Below are 18286 nucleotides of genomic sequence, written 5' to 3' on the forward strand. Positions count from 1 at the left end.
CTGTATGAATGTTCTGTATGAACTCAATGCTGGTAAAGTAGCTATGCTGTACATCCTAGTGATTGGCTGATTGAATCAAACAGCATGTTCCTTCGGTAATTCTGATGAGTACCAGATGAAAAGCTTTGGCAATATGTCTCACTTGCCAGCAACAGGATGATCTAATTTAAAGGGATTTCCATTGCCCACTGAGGTAACATTTTATATCGCAACCATTCCCTGCTTTTAGATTAAGCAATTTCAATTCATTCTATTAATTGTTATGAACCTGTAAAAATCAGGTTTTAAGATTTTTATTGTAATTATGCAAATGAAAAACAATAATAACTAAATACTGTTTAGTAGGCATCTAATACTCTAAACTACAGAAAATATATTCCCCTATAATTTTTTTAACGTGATCAAAATCCTACAGCATAGTTATAGTTCACTACCTATTAACCACAGAATTAGAGTCTTTACAGGAAGCAATCCAGCATCAGTTCCAGCTTCCAATGGAAACCAAAAGCACTGCAGATGTTATAAATCAGGAACAGAAACAGAAATTGCTGGAAAAGCTCAGCAGGTCTGGCAGCATCTGTGAAGAAAAATTCAGAGTTAATGTTTCGGGTGTGGTGACCCTTCCTCAGAATTTTCTAAGGAAGGGTCAGTGGACCTGAAACATTAACTCTGATATTTTCTTCGCAAATGCTACCAGACCTGCTGAGCTTTTCCAGCAACTTCTGTTTTTGTTCCAGCTTCCAAAGGGTCTGTTTCTCCCTGTTTCGCCGAGTCATTATGTCAAGTAACTGTCAAAGGGCATTTCTCTCTGTTTCTGGAGAAGTGCCAAATGGAATACTTGCATTAAGGCCCACTTTGGTGATTCTATCGCACCCCCTGCCCCTGTCAGGATGAATCTTCTGGATTCTTTAGACTGCCAGTGGCTATGTTTTTTTAGGTTTGATTTTATTATCGCGTGTAGCTGAGTACAGGAGTACAGTGAAAGGCAAGCAGAGTTGCCACTGCCTGGCACCATTTTAGAATATAGGAGGTTCTGCTATAATGCATGTTCTGGCAACGTGAATTGGCTGTAACGCGATTGACGAATAGGGAATGCTATGTCTGAAGTGTGAACTTGTGTTGGATGTAATGTGATTCCATCGAGTAGGCATCTTGCTGTCAGGAGCCCTTTGCTAATGATACCTACAGTGTACTTATACAATACTGTGATTCTGAGAGTCCCAGAGAAATTCTCCCTGTCAGCCTTCATTAAAACTGATAAGTAAGAAACAGCAGGTCTGTTATCAGGAAAAGTAAGGTGTAGGGGAGAGCGAAAAACAATATATCTAACTTACCTTTAAAGGAAACACTGTTAGGCATAGGACCTGGGTACAACAAGAGACTCCAGCAGCCTATTTAAATAATTATTCAGATCACGGTTGACTTATGTCTTGTGGTGTGGTGATAAGATCACTGAAGGAGTCGGAGTTGCTATGGCAACATACACAAATGTACATGTTGCAGTGTGGAACTATGGCTAGTGGTGATAGAGTCTCCAACGTTCTTTTAGTCACATGGCTGGCCAGGAATCTCTCCCAATCTTACAGTCTGCTACTGGCAGTGTTGGGAGAATTTACCAATTGATACTCAATCTTTGTGAATATACCTTCCCTGGCCATTGAGTCCTGAGGCAGGACTTGAACCTAGATCTTCTTGCTTACAAAAGGGTTACACCTTTCACAACTTCAGCATGTTACAAAGAGCTTGACAGCCATTGGAGTATTTTTGAAGTGCAGTCTTTGTAGAAAATGCAGCAGCTAATCTTCACACAAGAATCTCCCACAAGCAACAATATGATAATGATCAGACAATCTGTCATTGTGTGACTGACTAAGGGATAAGTTTTTACTAGGACACCTGGGTAACTGTCCTGCACTTTTTGGAAGTAGCGAGGATGGTTATGTCAATCCGAGAAGGAGCTGCGATGCCCCTGTCACAGTCAGACCAACCTGTCTGAACAGCTGCTGACAGTAGTGCTGTCCTTTGTCTTACACTTTTTTAATGGTCTGCCCCTAACCCCACTTTTCCCATAGGCCCAGTTACTTATATACCACAATTTTCTATAACACGATGCTGCACTGGAACACAACTATCACGTTATAGCAGAACTTCCCGTACAATATATATAATTAAAAACAAGAGGAGAAATTAAAGAAACAGAAACAAAAGAAAATGGCCAGATCATCCTCACCGCCATGAATCTTGAGCCAGGTCACTAGTGCCGCCTGTGCTGGACCCTCCAACGCCGCCTTGCTGCCACCGCTCCTGATGCTGCTGCCTCAGGTCCTGTGCCTCACCACTGCCTGTACCAGACCCATCAACGTCAAATGCTAGTCCATAAGACAGACCCTGTTTTCTCTGTGAGCTGTCTCTCCTTCACTCTCTTGCATCTGCAAAAATCATACCTTTATTTCAGGTTTGGAAACTTTGCATGTTGCTCCAAATAATTCTTGCCCCTTCATCTTCATGGTGACCACATTGAACAGACTTGTCGTCAGGCCCAATTTAGAACAGATTACATGACTTCTTTACTACCCCATTTTACCTTGAATTTTAAAAGCCATTACTAAACATAATCATCTTATAAAACATCACATTCACATCACTTAGTTTCTGCATGTCATTGCATTTTACCCCTTGCCCCATTTTGCTCCGTTTTCTTCTCACCCCTGTTTCTCTTTTACAGCAATGCTAACATTCTGTTTTCAGAGTTGGCAAAAGGTATACTTGAAATATCAATCTGTCATTTCTCTTTGCAGACATTGACGGACCTACCGTGTATTTTAAATAGTTTCCTTTGGCTTTCCAACATTTTCAATTATTTAACAGTCTTTTTGCTGACATTTCTCAGACATTTATCTCCTAGTTGGTTGTGAAGCAATAAACCGTTTTCAAGTGTAATAACGAATTGCAGATGTGGGATGGCTCTTCTGACCTTTTGCCAAGTATTTTCAAAGCATTAAGTCTCTGTGAAATTGAAAGTCATTGAGATCTTGCCTAATGATCATTCAGAGATAATATATTATTGGCCTTACCAGATACTGCAGGGTATTCCTGTCTGCAAAAAAAGGCGGATCACATGGAAAGGGAAAGCATCTCTGGGGAAAGTACTTTTAACATCTCGTAGATTGATCTGAATGTTGCTTTTTTTTAAAGTATAAATACTCTTTTTTTTTGATAATTTCATTCTTCCAATAAATTTAACTGTATATTTTGAGCAGCTTCATAGGAACAAGAGTAAATCAGTTCAGGCCCTCAAGCTTGATCTACCATTCAATGAAGTTGCTGCTGTCCTGTATCCAACCTTAAGTTATCCATCTTCAATTCATATCCTTGGACTAACAAAAATGTATCAACTGCCTATTTAAAATTACAAATTGAAGCTAATGCATATCTGGGAGACAGTTATACCACAATTTGGAAAAGTGTTTCCAAACTTTTCTCCTGGAGAGTCTGTCTGTGACCTTAAGGTTATAACCCCAGCGGTGGAAACAAGGTTGACTGTACCAAAACTAAAACAAGACTTGCCGCACATTAGCACAAACTTTTGGCATGGTTCATACCATTTCAGGGAAGTCAGGAGCACTGTTCTTTTGGAGCAGGCACTGGAAGTCTGCTGATTTGATGCCAGCACAACCATTTTCAACATCACTGCTTCAGTTAGTGTTCTCTCTGAATGCATGTTTAGCAGCAGAAAGAACCAACACCCTCCCCCCAACCCTGCACCCCCACCAGGGCTATTTACCACTTTCTGACAAATTATTGATTAATTTCTCTTGTCTCTGTTTGAGTTTGCAGAAGTGCTTGGTAGTTTACAATGTCAGTTAAAGTTGTTTGAAAAAGAGAGGAAGTTGTGGTGTAGATGCTAAAGACTTGTTATGACTGCAAGCATTCTGTACAGACTATTTGCTCCCACTCATAGATGTTATTGTCACGCCATTCCCATTGGCCTGAAGAGTGATGATGGTGGGAAGATCAATGATGTCATCTTGAGAGAGAACAGCAGGCATATGCCTCTTGGGACAACAGGTAATTCTCTGAGGTCTTCCCTCAGCAATCCTGATAATATACTGCTGGACAATTTCTGGCCCACTGCAAAACTCTGAGCACTGACATACACACTCATTATAACAGCAACAAGCTCATAGGCAATAAGCTTAAGGTGTTGCAATGGAAGCTCAGACATCAACCTTCAGATGCTGCATCGTGACCGGATCTGCAGGTGTTCTCAGGGAGATGACTGGGTCTTCCGCACTGGGAAGGATGGGTTCCAAACTCTGTGCAAAGTCTTGCACTAAAATGGAGCTGTACTTGTCTGTGCCCCCTGACACTGATGCCAGGTTTTCTGGCCTGCCGTGTACCAAGCATACCCTCCCATCAGCCTTTATCTGTACATTGCATTAAAGCCCTCATCCAAACCCATGTGTGACCTTATTCTCTGGTGAAACTGCAATATCCCTACACCTGCCCTCACTGCAGATCACTCATGCCAGTGACTCACTCAGTACAAATCATTTCTGTACCTGCTTTGAATCCATCTGCCATAGTTTCATTCACTCCCTCAGCCAACGGTATCTCTTTGCAGTATTACACTCCTGTCTAATTTGTGTTTCCATCTACACTATTTACTATGCCATCAAAACAAGTTTGGGTTGATGGCTTTCCACTGTATTATCCAAGTTATTAATACATATAGAAAATAAAACAAAGAATCGTGGATGCTGAATATCTGAAACAAAAGCAAAAAGTGCCGGAGAAATTCAGAATACTGAACGTAAAATATTTTTCCTCTCCTCCGATGCTGCCAACCCTGCTGCGTTTCTCCAGCATTTCCTACTTTATTAATCATACATACAGTTAATTGTTTGAGGCATCAGGACAGATCGTTGTGTGTCCTTATCTGAACTGAAGTGCATTCACTACCTAACCAACTACTTAACTAGCTTGAATATTTACTTTCAATTCCAAAGGTTACATTTTAGGTAACCGTCTCTTCAATGGAAGCTTATTGCTTAGCTCAGTTGACTGGATAGCTGGTTTGCTTTTTTATTAAATTTCAAAACTACACTTTATTCATAAAAAAAACTTTATATATACGTAGTAACAAATGCAGTTTGGTTCTGTACAGTAGCATATCAAGGAAACAAACAACATTGGAGTTTGATTCTATCCAAACAAACTAAAGGCAAGTCTCACTTGAATCAGACTAAATTTTCATGCATTTGAGATACTGGGAGGGCCCACTAACTGAATGGGCCCCCACTTAACTACAACAGAAAGACCTCAGACAGTAGTCATTTCTCCAGTGCGCGTTGGTGGCAGCAGCCCCAAGCTTTAGTGTGTCCCTCAGCACGTAGTCCTGGACCTGGGATTGTGCCAGTCTGCAACACTTGGTCAAAGTCAACTACTTGTTCTGGAAGACCAACAGTTTCGGACTGACCAAAGAGCGTGTTTCACCGAATTGGTGGCCCTCTAGAAGCAGTTGATGTTTGTCTCAGTATGCGACCATACAGCAGAGTCCTGTGTCACAGAGTTGCTCGAGACGAACCTCGACAAAAACAACTGCATCTTCCTCCAGACATCCTTTGCAAAGGCACATTCCAGCAGGAGATGTGTGACAGTCTCTACACCTCACAGCCACTTCGAGGGCAGCGTGTGGTGCCACAGAGCGTCCGGGCATATATGAAGGATCTCACAGGTAGTGCCCTTCTCACTACCAACCAAGCGATGTCTTGGTGCTTGTTGGGAATTTCTGGCGATGAGGCATTCTGCCAAATGACTTTGACAGTCTGGTCAGGGAACCATGTGGCAGGATCCACCCTCTCCTTTTCCCACAGGGTGTCATGGATGCTGCATGCTGACCACTTCCTGATGGACATGTGGGCAAAGGTGTTTTTCTTTGCAAATTTCTCCACAAAGGACAGGTGATATGGAACAGTTGAACTATTTGGAACAGCAACAAGGCCAGTCCCATCACAGCACTATCGAACCTCAGTACATAGTGACAAGGGTCTGCACACAGCTTAATGCAGCCACACACAAAGGTGGCCGTCAGGAAGAGGCTGATGTTGGGTATGTTCTTCCCACCACCCCCTCCATTATCCAGAGTTTTGAATTGAATTGAATTATTGTCACATGTACTCAAATGAGTACAGTGAAAAGTTTTTAAGTCACCACTTACAGCACCATCTTAGGTACAAAGCTACCTAGGTACAATCTCGGTACAAAGCTACCTAAGTTTTGAGACAATACAAAGATAGGTGGAGAGGGACAGGTAGTACTGAGGATGCAGGGAGGCTGCAGAAGGATTTGGACAGGTTAGGAGAGTGGGAAAAGAAGTGGCAGATGGAGTACAATGTGGGAAAGTGTGAGGTCATGCACTTTGATAAGGAGAATAAAAGCATGGACTATTTTCTAAATGGGGAGAAAATTCAGAAGTCTGAGGTGCAAAGAGATTTGGTAGCTCTAATCCAGGATTCTCTCAAGATAAACTTGCAGGCTGAGTCAGTAGTCGGGAAGGCAAATGCAATGTTGGCATTTATTTTGAGAGGACTTGAATATAAAAGCAGGGATGTACTACTGAGGCTTTATAAGGCTCTGGTCAGGCCATATTTGGAGTACTGTGTGCAGTTTTGGGCCCCATATCTCAGGAAGGATGTATTGGCCCTGGAGTGGGTTCAGAGGAGATTCATGAGCATGGTCCCAGGAATGAGAAGCTTAACATATGAGGAATGTTTGAGGACTCTGGGACTATACTCCTGGAGTTTAGAAGGATGAGGGGGATCTAACTGAAACTTACAGAGTACTGAATGGCCTGGACAGAGTGGATGTTGGGAAGATGCTTCCATTGGTAGGAGAGACTAGGACCCAAGGGCACAGCCTTAGAGTAAAGGGAAGACCTTTTAGAACGGAGGTAAGGAGACACTTCTTCAGCCAGAGAGTGGTGAATCTATGGAATTCACTGCCACAGAAGGCTGTGGAGGCCAGGTCATTGAGTACATTTATGACTGAGATAGATAGGTTCTTGATTATTAAGGGGACCAAGGGTTACAGGGAGAATGGGTTGAGGAACTTATCAGCCATGATTGAATGGCGGAGCAGACTTGATGGGCCAAGTGGCCTAATTTATGCTCCTATGTCTAATGGTCTTATGGTCTTAATCCTTAGTTACAGAATACAAATTTCTAACCTCTACGGGTAAAGTTTCCATAGTCTTATGAAACAATAGGGCGTTCTGAGGCAGGGTCACTCAACACGAAATGTTAACTCTGATTTCACTCCACAGATGCTGCCAGGCCTGCCGAGTTTTTTAAGCAATTTCTGTTTTTGTTTCTGATTGACATCATCTGCAATTCTTTTGGTTTTTTGACAAAAGGGCTGCACTCTCATTAAAGAGAGGCAACTGATGGTGGTTTAATCTGAGGGCCACCAGATTTTGTACATGGAGTCCCTGCAGGCACAATCCATCTCAGATCTCTGGATGAAGTGGAAGATGGCTTGGGTGACGACAACACCACAGTTTCGGGGAATGGGCCAGATGTGTGTCACACATACCAACAGAGAGAGTGCCCCCCCATCTGATGACAGATTTTTAACCGCAATGGAGATGAAGTGATGCTCTCAAAAGACCAGTTTCTGCTTCACCTTGGCGATACTCCTCCCAAGATTTTGCACATGCCCCTCTGAACCATATTCCCAGCATCTTCAGGTAATCTTTCCTGATGGGTGAAGGGAATAAAGGATTGGTCAGCCCAGTTTCCAAAGAACATAGCCTTGCTCTAGCCTTGATTTACCTTGGCTCCTGAGGCCAGTTTGAACTCATCGCAGATGCTCATGAGTCTGTGCACTGACAGCAGATCTGAGCAGAAAATGGCGACACCACGTATGTACAGGGATGCTTTGACTTGCAGGCCTCCACTGGCTGGAATAGTCACCCCTCTCAGGTTCACGTCCTTCCTGATGGACACAGCAAAAGGCTCTATACAACACACAAACAAGACAGGAGAGCCTGACTCCGGATCTGATCATGAAATTTCTGATTCCTGCCCATTGATTGTGGCTGGCTTGCAGTGCAGAGTGATGCCAACTGCACAGGTTTCTACACTGGCTGAGGTTACCATGAAGGACTGTCTTTCTCAACCTGTCCCCTTACTTGAGTCGTGGTGACCCTCAGGTTAAACCACTTCCAGTTGTCTCTCTCTAATGAGAAAGCAACCCTATTGTCTCATAAGACTCTGGCAACTTTACCTTTAGTTGTCAGTTAGCTCTGTGGGCTTCTCATCCTCTCCCCTTCCTTGAGGTGTGGTAAACTGTACTGGTTGACTCTCTCAAAAGAGAGAGCAGCCTATAGGCTGATGGGAATATTGTGGCTTTATTGAATACCTTCTGAATTCCATATAAACCACATATATAGCCCCTTTGTCCTTTTTCTGAATACACCCCAAGTGAGAAAGCTATGCAAGTGGATCATCTGAACTTGAATTGTTTTATAAGGTGCATGGGTAGATCGGAATGCAGAAGTCTGATTGTGATTAATCTCCGGGAAACTCACCAAACTTGTTGACCAGCCAGTAATCTGTGAATCTTTAGAGAAAACTTTGCATTCTGACAGCACTTTTCATGAGCACACATGGCCTGAAGCATTTTAGAGCCAATAATATACTTTTGAAGTGTAATTACTGTTGTACTATTGGAAACAAGATCCCAAAAAGGCATTGTGCTAATGACTGCATCATCTCGTTTTGTGATGTTGACTGTGTGAGAAATATTGACCAGGATACTGGGAGTGAGCCTTCTGCCCTTCTTTTAAACAGCACCTTGGTTTTTCTTAACAAGACAAGCAGATGCAAAATGTGCCTGAGTGTTTGGTGCCTCAAAGTCCATAAAAGGTTCTCATAGAAATCTCCAGTTGGAGAATTTTGTTAATATTTTGGCTGCATTTCTTGCCACAACTGCTGTCACAACCCATGAAGTTGCAATACTTGTGATGTCACTACCAGCAACTGTGTAAAGGCTTCAGAGTTAAAGCTTATTTCACATAGCAGCCCGATGCTCCAAAATTAATTAGAACACTTGACCCAGAGGAGCGATCAGAAAGAGCCTTCAGTCCCACACCCACTGCCTCACTCTCTGAGTTAAATGGCACACTGGACAGTGACGGGAACAGTGAGGAATGTGGCCAGCAGAATAGTGAGGAAGGCAGTTACCATTGTGTGTGTGGGCAGTGGGGAACATCAATGGAGAGGCAGCTACAAGTCTATCTGGGTCAAGCAGAATGGTTGTGTGATTATAACATTTCCCACTAACTTCCTGTTACTGCATTGGCGAGAAATATTCAGCTTATCTGAACAACAATGCCGTATCATTTCTGCACCAAACTGTTTACCTCCTGCATTTTACTGTGGAAATATTATGTGCCATATTTTATTAATTCAAAATTGAAGCCAGCCAGATCCAATGGTTATAACATCAATTTTTTTCCCTTAGTAAATCCCTTTCTCCTCAAGTCACACTTACACTCACAAGCCCTGGTTCAATAATCCATTCCAGATCTGGGCTTCGGTTATCCTCAATCCATGGTTTGAAGAGCCAAATTCAAAATTAATCCAACAAAATTATAACTGGTAGATCTTAGCAGTGACGACTGATCTGATACTGTTCATTGTGGAATATATGAAAGTAGTTTGAGGAATATATGTATCTCCTTTATGTGTAAGTTTGGAATAACAGGCTCTATTTACCATCTGCTATGTTTACAGATGTGCTAATGGAGTCAACATTTCCAGAAAAGTCATCCAGTCTCAGCCGTCTAGTACCTAACTGAACACAGCAACATAATCAGGCCAGAGTTCAAGGCTAATCTCTACATTGGCATTATTTAGGATTGAAATCAATGGAAGTAAATTTATTAACCTCACTGAAAGTGAGTTGATATCAATTTACGACATTCCCTGCGTTTTATCCCCAAAAATAATATTACTATAATCTGAATCCATCATCTTGCCATGGGGACCATCATTTTCACTGGGCCGAGATTAAAGACTACTGAAAAGGTACTTAACTGCTTCTTAGATTGGCATATGTAAATAACTAGAACGCAAGAGGCTTATGTGCTGAAATAGTTTTGAGAAGCAGAGAGTTACCTTCTGCATTATATTCTCCCACCCACCTTGTCACTAACACATTTGCACACTAAACTGCATTTGTCTTTGTGCAATTTAACTGTAGCTTTGGATTATTATGTTACATAACCTTCGATGACATAAACATAAAGGTTAAGTCACCATATTCCCAGAGGACCACAGAGCTGCTCTCTTGTTAGAGAGAGGCAACTGGTGTTGAGATTAACTTGAGGGTCATCGTGCCTCAGAAAAGGGGTGAGGTTGAGAAGGCAGGACATTCATGCTGACCTACAACCAGCTCAAGAATTGAGCCCACACTTTAGGCATCACTCTGCATCAGAAGCTAGCTGTCCAGCCAACAGAACTAGATGAGTCCAGGGATATTTTAAGACAAATTGTCAGACCTGTGACTATAATGTTTTGTGTAATGAAAACAAAAAGTGCTGGAGAACACTAGATCTGGCAGCATCTGTGGAGAGAAGCAGAGTTAATATTTTGAGTCCCATGACTCTTTGGAACACATGTATTGTGTGCCCTTTTTTGTTTGTGGCAGTACAAAAAAGTATTGTGTAATGTTTGAGTTGCTGATGCTTCTATGTTTCAGTCTACAAAAAGTAGCTTAGAAATATGTGTATTTCCATTTTTTGAAGTGCAGGAGCTATAGAATACAATGCCTACACCTGACAGTCATGCCTGAGGCTCCCCCAATATTGGGTGTTGATTTGCCTTTCCATGGAACTGCCTGTATTACTGTAATGTATTGCTGGGAAACTATAATTTAAAGTTAGGCTACTGTGATACCTCAGGTAATAGAAGGCTGGTCAGTCACTGGGCCAGGACAGTTGGCTAACTTGGCTGGGTGGTACCAGAGATTAAATGGAAGAAAATGGTGGATGGTGGAAGTTGGCATAGAATGGTAGATTGGAGGGCTTTGGTTAAATATGGGCCGGTTTGTGTATGTTGTGCCATGTATTTAGACGTTCATTATCTGACAATTATATGCTGGGTAATCAAAAACAGGTCTGGTAGCACATACAGCACCTTAATTTTATTAAATTATTCTGTCTTTTCAATGTTCCTGACACAAGTCCTGCAATGACCAGATCCAGTTACCCAGTAAGGCAGATGGCATATTTCCAGCTAGAAGTATTAATGTGCTTCCTGCCTACTATATTAGGAGTTTGGCAATCCAGTTAGTGCCTGAGAAAAGGGTTCTACATGGCTGAATTTCTAGGCCCTTGTTAGCAAAGCACTTAGTTACCACTTAGTTAATGTGTAATTACTCCATTTAAAAGTATCTTTATTAAATAACTAAGGTACATTTACAGCACTGGATCTATTTTAGTTTGTGCTTGTTTAACTGATAGCAATACAAAATCACAGTTACCTTCTTGTTTCAAGGAATGACATTCTCCTTCTGGTCCAGTTGCAGACTGACTTTAGTTATTTCATGAAATAAAGTCAAAGTCAGTTTCTTGTTATAATACATGATGTATAAATAATTATTACCTGCTTTTTTTTTAATTTTTATAGATATAAATTGCTGCTCCATGTTTTCAGGCTCCAGTATCTCCTTAAGGTGGAAGTGTTATTTTTGCTGTGTGTCAGCTTTGCTGTTTCATTCTATGTGCTGAATTGTTTTCTTTTCTACCTGTTTGGAGTCACAGATTAGTCACATTGTTATGAAGAAGCTTCATTAATACTACATTTTTGAGATTGTATAGTAAATTGTTGTGGATAGTTGATTCATTTAGATATCTGAACCGATTTTAACAGGGGTTAGTAAAAGGGTATTGAAAACTTATTTTTTAAAACCACTTCATGGAAATCACAAAGCTAAACTAACTACTTTGACTTGTTTATGGAAATCACGTGACTGGGTGTGTGGTTTTGTTTTTGATATTGTTTGGAGTTCATTTGTGGTACAGCTGCTAAGATGGAGGGTCTACACAATTCACCCTCTGCCATTCTGAGAAAACCATTTTGGAGAGTGTAGTGTGATACTTGAAAAACTGCTGCAGCTGTTCTCTTGAAAAGACTGAATTTTGACAATTTTGAAAATTCTTGAATAAACCTAATTTAAAAGTCTTAACTACATTTTCCTATGTTTGATGGCACTCATTACATATACCAGGATGCTGAATAAAAACCATCTTGAACATTTCATACCGTATCCTTTTATTTCTTCTAAGAAGTAACAATTATTGTTCAAAGTATTTTTACCTTTCAAAATTAATCTCTGCAGAGAAAGTTCTTTTATATTCTTTAATTTGATGTATGTGTTTGGTGCATTATTTAGAGGGGTCAATATTGATATTCCTAATGTAAATTGTGCGTTAATCAGCTTTACATCTTTTCTGAATAAGACCTGTTTTTGCAAAAAAAGCACTTATGTTGTTTACTAAAGAAAGCTAGTTAATGGATTTTCTTATTCTAATCTCAATCTGGAGAAAGTATTTAGTTGAAGATAAAGTATTTAACTTTATTGGTTGTGGCCAGTGGAGCGGTGGGGCTAGAAAACAACAATGCAATCTCTTGTGTCATAACAAATATATGATTGGTTGAAAATATATCTCCTGCAGCAGCAACTCAGGGAAGATGACAGGATGTCAAGGTATCAATGATGGTTGTTGATATTACAGGAGCCCAGGTTTTAGAATTGTAGAATGCCTACACTGTGGAAACAGGCCATTCGGCCCATCTACACCTACCTGCCGAAGAGCATTGCACCCAGAACCCTCCCCACCCTATCCCCATAACCCTGCACTTCCCATGGCTAAACCACCTAGCCTAAACATCCCTGGGCACAATGAGCAGTTTAGCATGGCCAATCCATCTTAACCAGCACATCATTGGACTGTGAGAGGAAACCACAGCACCTGGGAGGATGTGCAAATTCCACAGAGACAGTCGCCCGAGGTTGGAATCGAACCGAGGTCCCTGGCATTATGATGCAGCAGCTGCTAACCACTGAGCCGGGTGATGGATTGTAGGGGAGTTAAAATCAGGGCCTTGCAGTAACCTTGCAGTTCCACATAAACCTTTATTTTGAATGTCTGAATGATTGAGATTTTACAATTTTTTGTTTGTGGCAGTAGAAAACACAAATGTCATATGCAGTGTTGTATTTGCAGTGGTTTTAGTTTCTTTTTAGCATTACATCAGTTATAAAAGTTATCCTGTTGCACTATCTCTTAAAGATAATGGAGATAATTTAAATGTTGACACAAAACTTCAGATGTAAGGACCACAGCTGACCTGTAACTGGTCTTTAATTTTCTTACAGCAAAGACAGAACTCCAATAATTGACTTAAAAGGTACGTGCATGGCTTCACTGATATTTCTGGCTTTTTAGACACACCTGTGGCTGTTATGTGTTTTGCACGTGACCTGACAGGACTACAAAGTATTAAAATCTAGAAAACATGTCACTGTGGGAATATTAAATACAGGTCATGTTTTCTGTGCAAATTATTTCTCTGTTGGTTCTCTTAAAATAAGATCAGGGCATTTCCTCCTTTAGTATCAAGGCATCCTCATTCTGGACAATATTCTTGATCACAAGCAGTCCATCTTTTTGGTCTTCTTTCCCAAGCTTTTATAGTTGCAGACATTTTGGGAGTGTGTGCAGGCATTGCAGAGTGGTACTACCGAAATGAATGAGAGCTGGCACACCGTGCCGATGTGTACCAGTGTAAATGAGCACGTTTTGTATTTTGTTCAATAGCCATCCAGAGAATGGGAACATGTTTAATATTCATCTCCTTTAAGTACTGAGGCTGAAGTATTTCCTGCTTCAGGATGGCCATATTCTCCTTTATTTTTGCGTTCTACATGAACAATCAGGCATTCTGCAGAGGAAAGAGAGGAGTCACTGTTCCATTGGCAAAATCCAACGCATCAGTATTTGGTACAGTGAATGTGACAGAAAAAGAACTGGTGAGTGTTAATCTCCTCCAGGCCCAAAGAGCAAGAAAAACAGCATGTAAGGACGATGAAAAAGTTTGTATTTCTTTTAGTGGAAAGCAGTGTTATATGAAGAGATAGAACTTTATTTCAGAGATTTGAGGAAATCTAGACAGTATTTACACAGACTTATTTCCATAACTTTACCACAATTGTTTTGGCTAGCAAGGACTATATGCAACTTACTTATATAAATGAATAGACCCTTTCATTGTTTTCATTTTGAGGATCCTACATATAAGGACTCTTGTGTATCCTCATAATTGCTTTTGCTGTGTCTCCTATTACTGTTGCTGTTTTCCTATTTTACAGAACAAAATCCAGACATTGTTGAAAATTCAGAGTCAGGTCAGTGAGGTTCAATTTTTCACAGTCTTGCTGCTATCAGTTGAACATTATCATTTCCCACACACCCAACATGGAAATATTCAAACAGGGACAATTGAGGGACACACCGTACTGAAACATTGTCTAGTCAACCCCTGCTGAATTTTTCAACAGTGTAGCAGGGTGTGGGTGGTGGATATTATAACGGGTCTGCGTGACACTCCCTGATTTTACTTCTGACTACCCCACTCCCATCCCCACCACACCCATTATACCTCACCCCACCACCCTCCACAATTGTCAACCTGCTTACACACAACTCTATTTCTGCATCCCTTCCCAATACCTTCTGTAGGTCCCACTGTACCACAGGCAGTGACTACAGTTCTCAATTAATTCCAGTCTGTACAACTGCTGAGCTCTAATTGGCTGGCAGACCTTGAGGTGGGTGTACCAGGGGCTTAATCAGGTTGGCTGCCTGATGCTGCCCAGATAATTGCCTCATTGGAATGAAGTAGCTTTGAGAAACTTGGGGGAAAAGTGAGAGGGGATTCCCACGGTGGTTTTCTAACCAGTGTTATTCTTTCATTGCTCACATTAAATACTGGCCAAAATCAACATTCAGTGGTACAAGCTTTGTGTGGATGTTTTGACTTTTGTGCTTTATCTTAATTTTAAAAATTTTTTTATTCACTTTTTAAAAATTTGATACCTCATAATCCTAACTCTTCGAGTTATTCATCTTGTGATACCAACCATAAGGTTTTCCACATGTTTAGCAGCCTCTAAAACCTTAAGGCTCAAAATCAGAATGTCGGAGGTTGCTTCGTTTAAGGGTTTTAGGTCTAAGTCCAGTTGAGACCTCAAAGAGAATGCAAAGATCTCTTAAATCCTAAGACAATTGAGCCCAAGGAACAAGGTTTCAGTATTTGACCTTCCTATTTTTGGGCCTTACCTGGGAATTGATCTACTGCTGGAACAGCATTGGCACCATTGAACCAAATGGCACCATTCAGCTGCTACGTACTTACATGTATGAGCAACCAGCCTTGAATATGAAAATAATCCCACCTGACAACTTGAGTATAGGTCTTACCTTTGGACAGTGGCTGACTTGGAGGCCACCCTACTGCACTTGCACTTACTGGGCATCTTAATCAGAATGTTGAGACTTTGGCCTATAAAGGAGCTGCACACATATTTAATAATTTCCCCTTTTTTATTGTGAAAGGTTCAGATGAAGAAGGTTCATCAGAATCATTAAAGAGTGAGTCTGGTAAGCTGACATGTTTCCTTTCTTTGATGTACAGTAAAATTTGCATTATCTGAAATTCGTGTACAATAGGCAATTGACAGGAGTAGGTCTTCTCGCTCTGGCAACTGATTGTTTAGCCCTTCCTTCTCTCTCTTTCTCTCTTTTTGATCAAACCGCACTGATGGTATTTTGGAGTGGTCCTAGCCATAACTGGCACCTTCCTGTAACTGGCACCGCCCCCACCCACTCACCCCCGCCGTCATTCTTGGTTCCGGGGAGTTTACTGTATTTAGACTTATCAAGAGCTTTCAGTATTTAATTTGGTGAATTTAGCACTCTCGTATTCAAACATAAGTATACTAATTTAAGCATAAAATCAGATCAGATAATGTTGAGATAGAATGAAACACAATAGATTTGTACAAAATAGCCAACTCATTCCCAAAAAAAAACTTCTGAAGTTTCTTCAGTGAATTAACTTGATTAGCACTGTAAACAGTTTAAGCAATCTTTTAAATATTAGTGTTTGATTGAGGGTGTATTTTGTGGCTAATCTTCTTCTATTCCATGATGGAAATATTAACTTTTATTTGTTTTTACACAACATTCTAAATGTCACTCAGTAAGAACATAGAGTCTCTGACTCATCTAAGGCAGAACTAGGTATATATTTATATTTTACATTGGCCCTTTAACGTTGTATATTATTTTTCCAATGGGTAAAACTGCAACATTTCATCTCGGTATTACTTGTATTTAATTGTGCACAAGTCTGTTATACTTTGGAAATCCTTTGTCAGATCCTGTGATTATAACTTTTGCTTTAAAGATCGTAAAAATTAATAATTGAGATATCATACCTTTGTTCCCTAGATGTCGATGAAACAACTGCTGAGGATGGTCAGCCAAATAATAATCAAGGTAGTAACTATGTAAAAATTATAACCTTCATTTCTCTAAGGTAAGAGTTGCTTCGTTTCCAGCAAAGCATCAAAGTTTTGGTTATCAAAAGGATTGTCGCACACGTACAAAATAAGTCTAGACCTTTGCTGGCTATTCTGCTGGTTCAGGTTGGCATCAAACATTTCTCGGCCTTAAATAAAGGAAGAGTGGGAGGCTGTTTGCATAGACAGTTACCGGGAGAATGAGGGGATGTGTAACACCCTGACCATAGTTCACTCTACCTAGATGTGCCTTGCTTCCAATTCAAATTCAAGAAGTGTTCCTGAGTACCCCTTGTCCATTTCCTCCTGTTCCAGCCACCAACTTATTATTTGTGGTTATGGCTCTATTCTTTCAAAACTTTAATAATTAGTTTCGCCAAAATCTGCACTACCTAATGCAGATTAACTTTATATTTATGTTATTTGCTCATGTGCAGTGAAGGACTGCCACCTATAACTAATCTTCAATGCTCTTCAAACCGAAAGAACTGCAGAGCTGTAAATCAGAAACAAAAACAGAAGTTGCTGGAAAAGCTCAGCAGGTCTGGCAGCATCTGTGAAGACAAAATCAGAGTTAACGTTTCAGGTCCAGTGACCAGTTCTGAGGAAGGATCATCGGACCGAAAACGTTAACTCGGATTTTGTCTTCACAGATGCTGCCGGACCTGCTGAGCTTTTCCAGCAACTTCTGTTTTTGATCAATGCTTTTCAAACTTGTTCAGTTTATGTAAAGTGCATACAGACACTTGTGAGATATATGATAAAACATTATACGTATGCACATCTTGCAGTTTTTAATTGTCTTTATGGATATGTTGTCAGCTATTTAAATTTTATTAATGTGGTACCTAAACACCTTTGTCCTCTGTATGTTGTGATCCCAGTACTCCCCTGAAAGGTGATGTAATGGGCTGAAATCTTCTCAAGGGTTTTCCTGACCATCTACTGCATCCTTTGTGAACATTCCATAGAAATTGGAGAAATGGTCCAAATACTGTGGTTAAATCTCACTCAGAGATGGTAGGAACTGCCGATGCTGGAGTCTGAGATAATAAGGTGTAGCGCTGGATGAACACAGCAGGCCAGGCAGCATCAGGGGAGCAGGAAAGCTGACGTTTCGGGTCTGGACCCTTCTTCAGAAATGGGGGAAGGGAAGGGGACTCTGAAATAAATAGAGTGAAGGGGAGGCGATGATGGAAGGTGGATAGAGGAGCAGATAGGTGGAGAGAAGACGGACAGGTCAAGGAGGCAGGGATGGAGCCAATAAAGGTGAGTGTAGGTAGGAAGTTGGGATGGGGGTTGGTCAGTTGGGAGGGAGGGGTGGGTAGGTGGGAGGGAAGATGGGCAGGTCAAGGAGGCAGGGATGAGGCTAGTAGGTAGGAAGTGGGAGTGGGGGTTGGTCAGTGAGGTGGGAGGAGCGGATAGGTGGGAGAAAAGACGGACAGGTCAAGGAGGCGGGGACGAGCTGGGCTGATCTTGGGATGAGGTCGGAGGTGGGAAGATTTTGAAGCCTGTGAAGTCCACATTGAGACCACTGGGCTGCAGGGTTCTCAAGCGAAATATGAGGTGTTATTCCTCCAGCCCTTCGGGTGGCATCGTTGTGGCACTGGAGGAGGCCTAGGATGGACACATC

At 41.2% G+C, this 18286-nt stretch overlaps 1 protein-coding gene across 1 annotated transcript in view; it reads left to right on the forward strand.

The window, feature by feature from the left end:
- Window positions 1–18286, forward strand: part of si:dkeyp-97b10.3 — a 77921-nt gene that overhangs the window by 16734 nt on the left and 42901 nt on the right. The window contains exons 2-5 of the mRNA XM_048604263.1: window positions 13447–13478; window positions 14440–14475; window positions 15686–15730; window positions 16583–16630. Coding sequence (XP_048460220.1) covers window positions 13447–13478; window positions 14440–14475; window positions 15686–15730; window positions 16583–16630 — 161 coding nt within the window. The remainder of the gene's footprint in view (window positions 1–13446; window positions 13479–14439; window positions 14476–15685; window positions 15731–16582; window positions 16631–18286) is intronic.

The sequence above is a fragment of the Rhincodon typus genome, chromosome 13, assembly GCF_021869965.1.
Source record: "Rhincodon typus isolate 14 chromosome 13, sRhiTyp1.1, whole genome shotgun sequence".
NCBI classification, from domain to species: Eukaryota; Metazoa; Chordata; class Chondrichthyes; order Orectolobiformes; family Rhincodontidae; genus Rhincodon; species Rhincodon typus.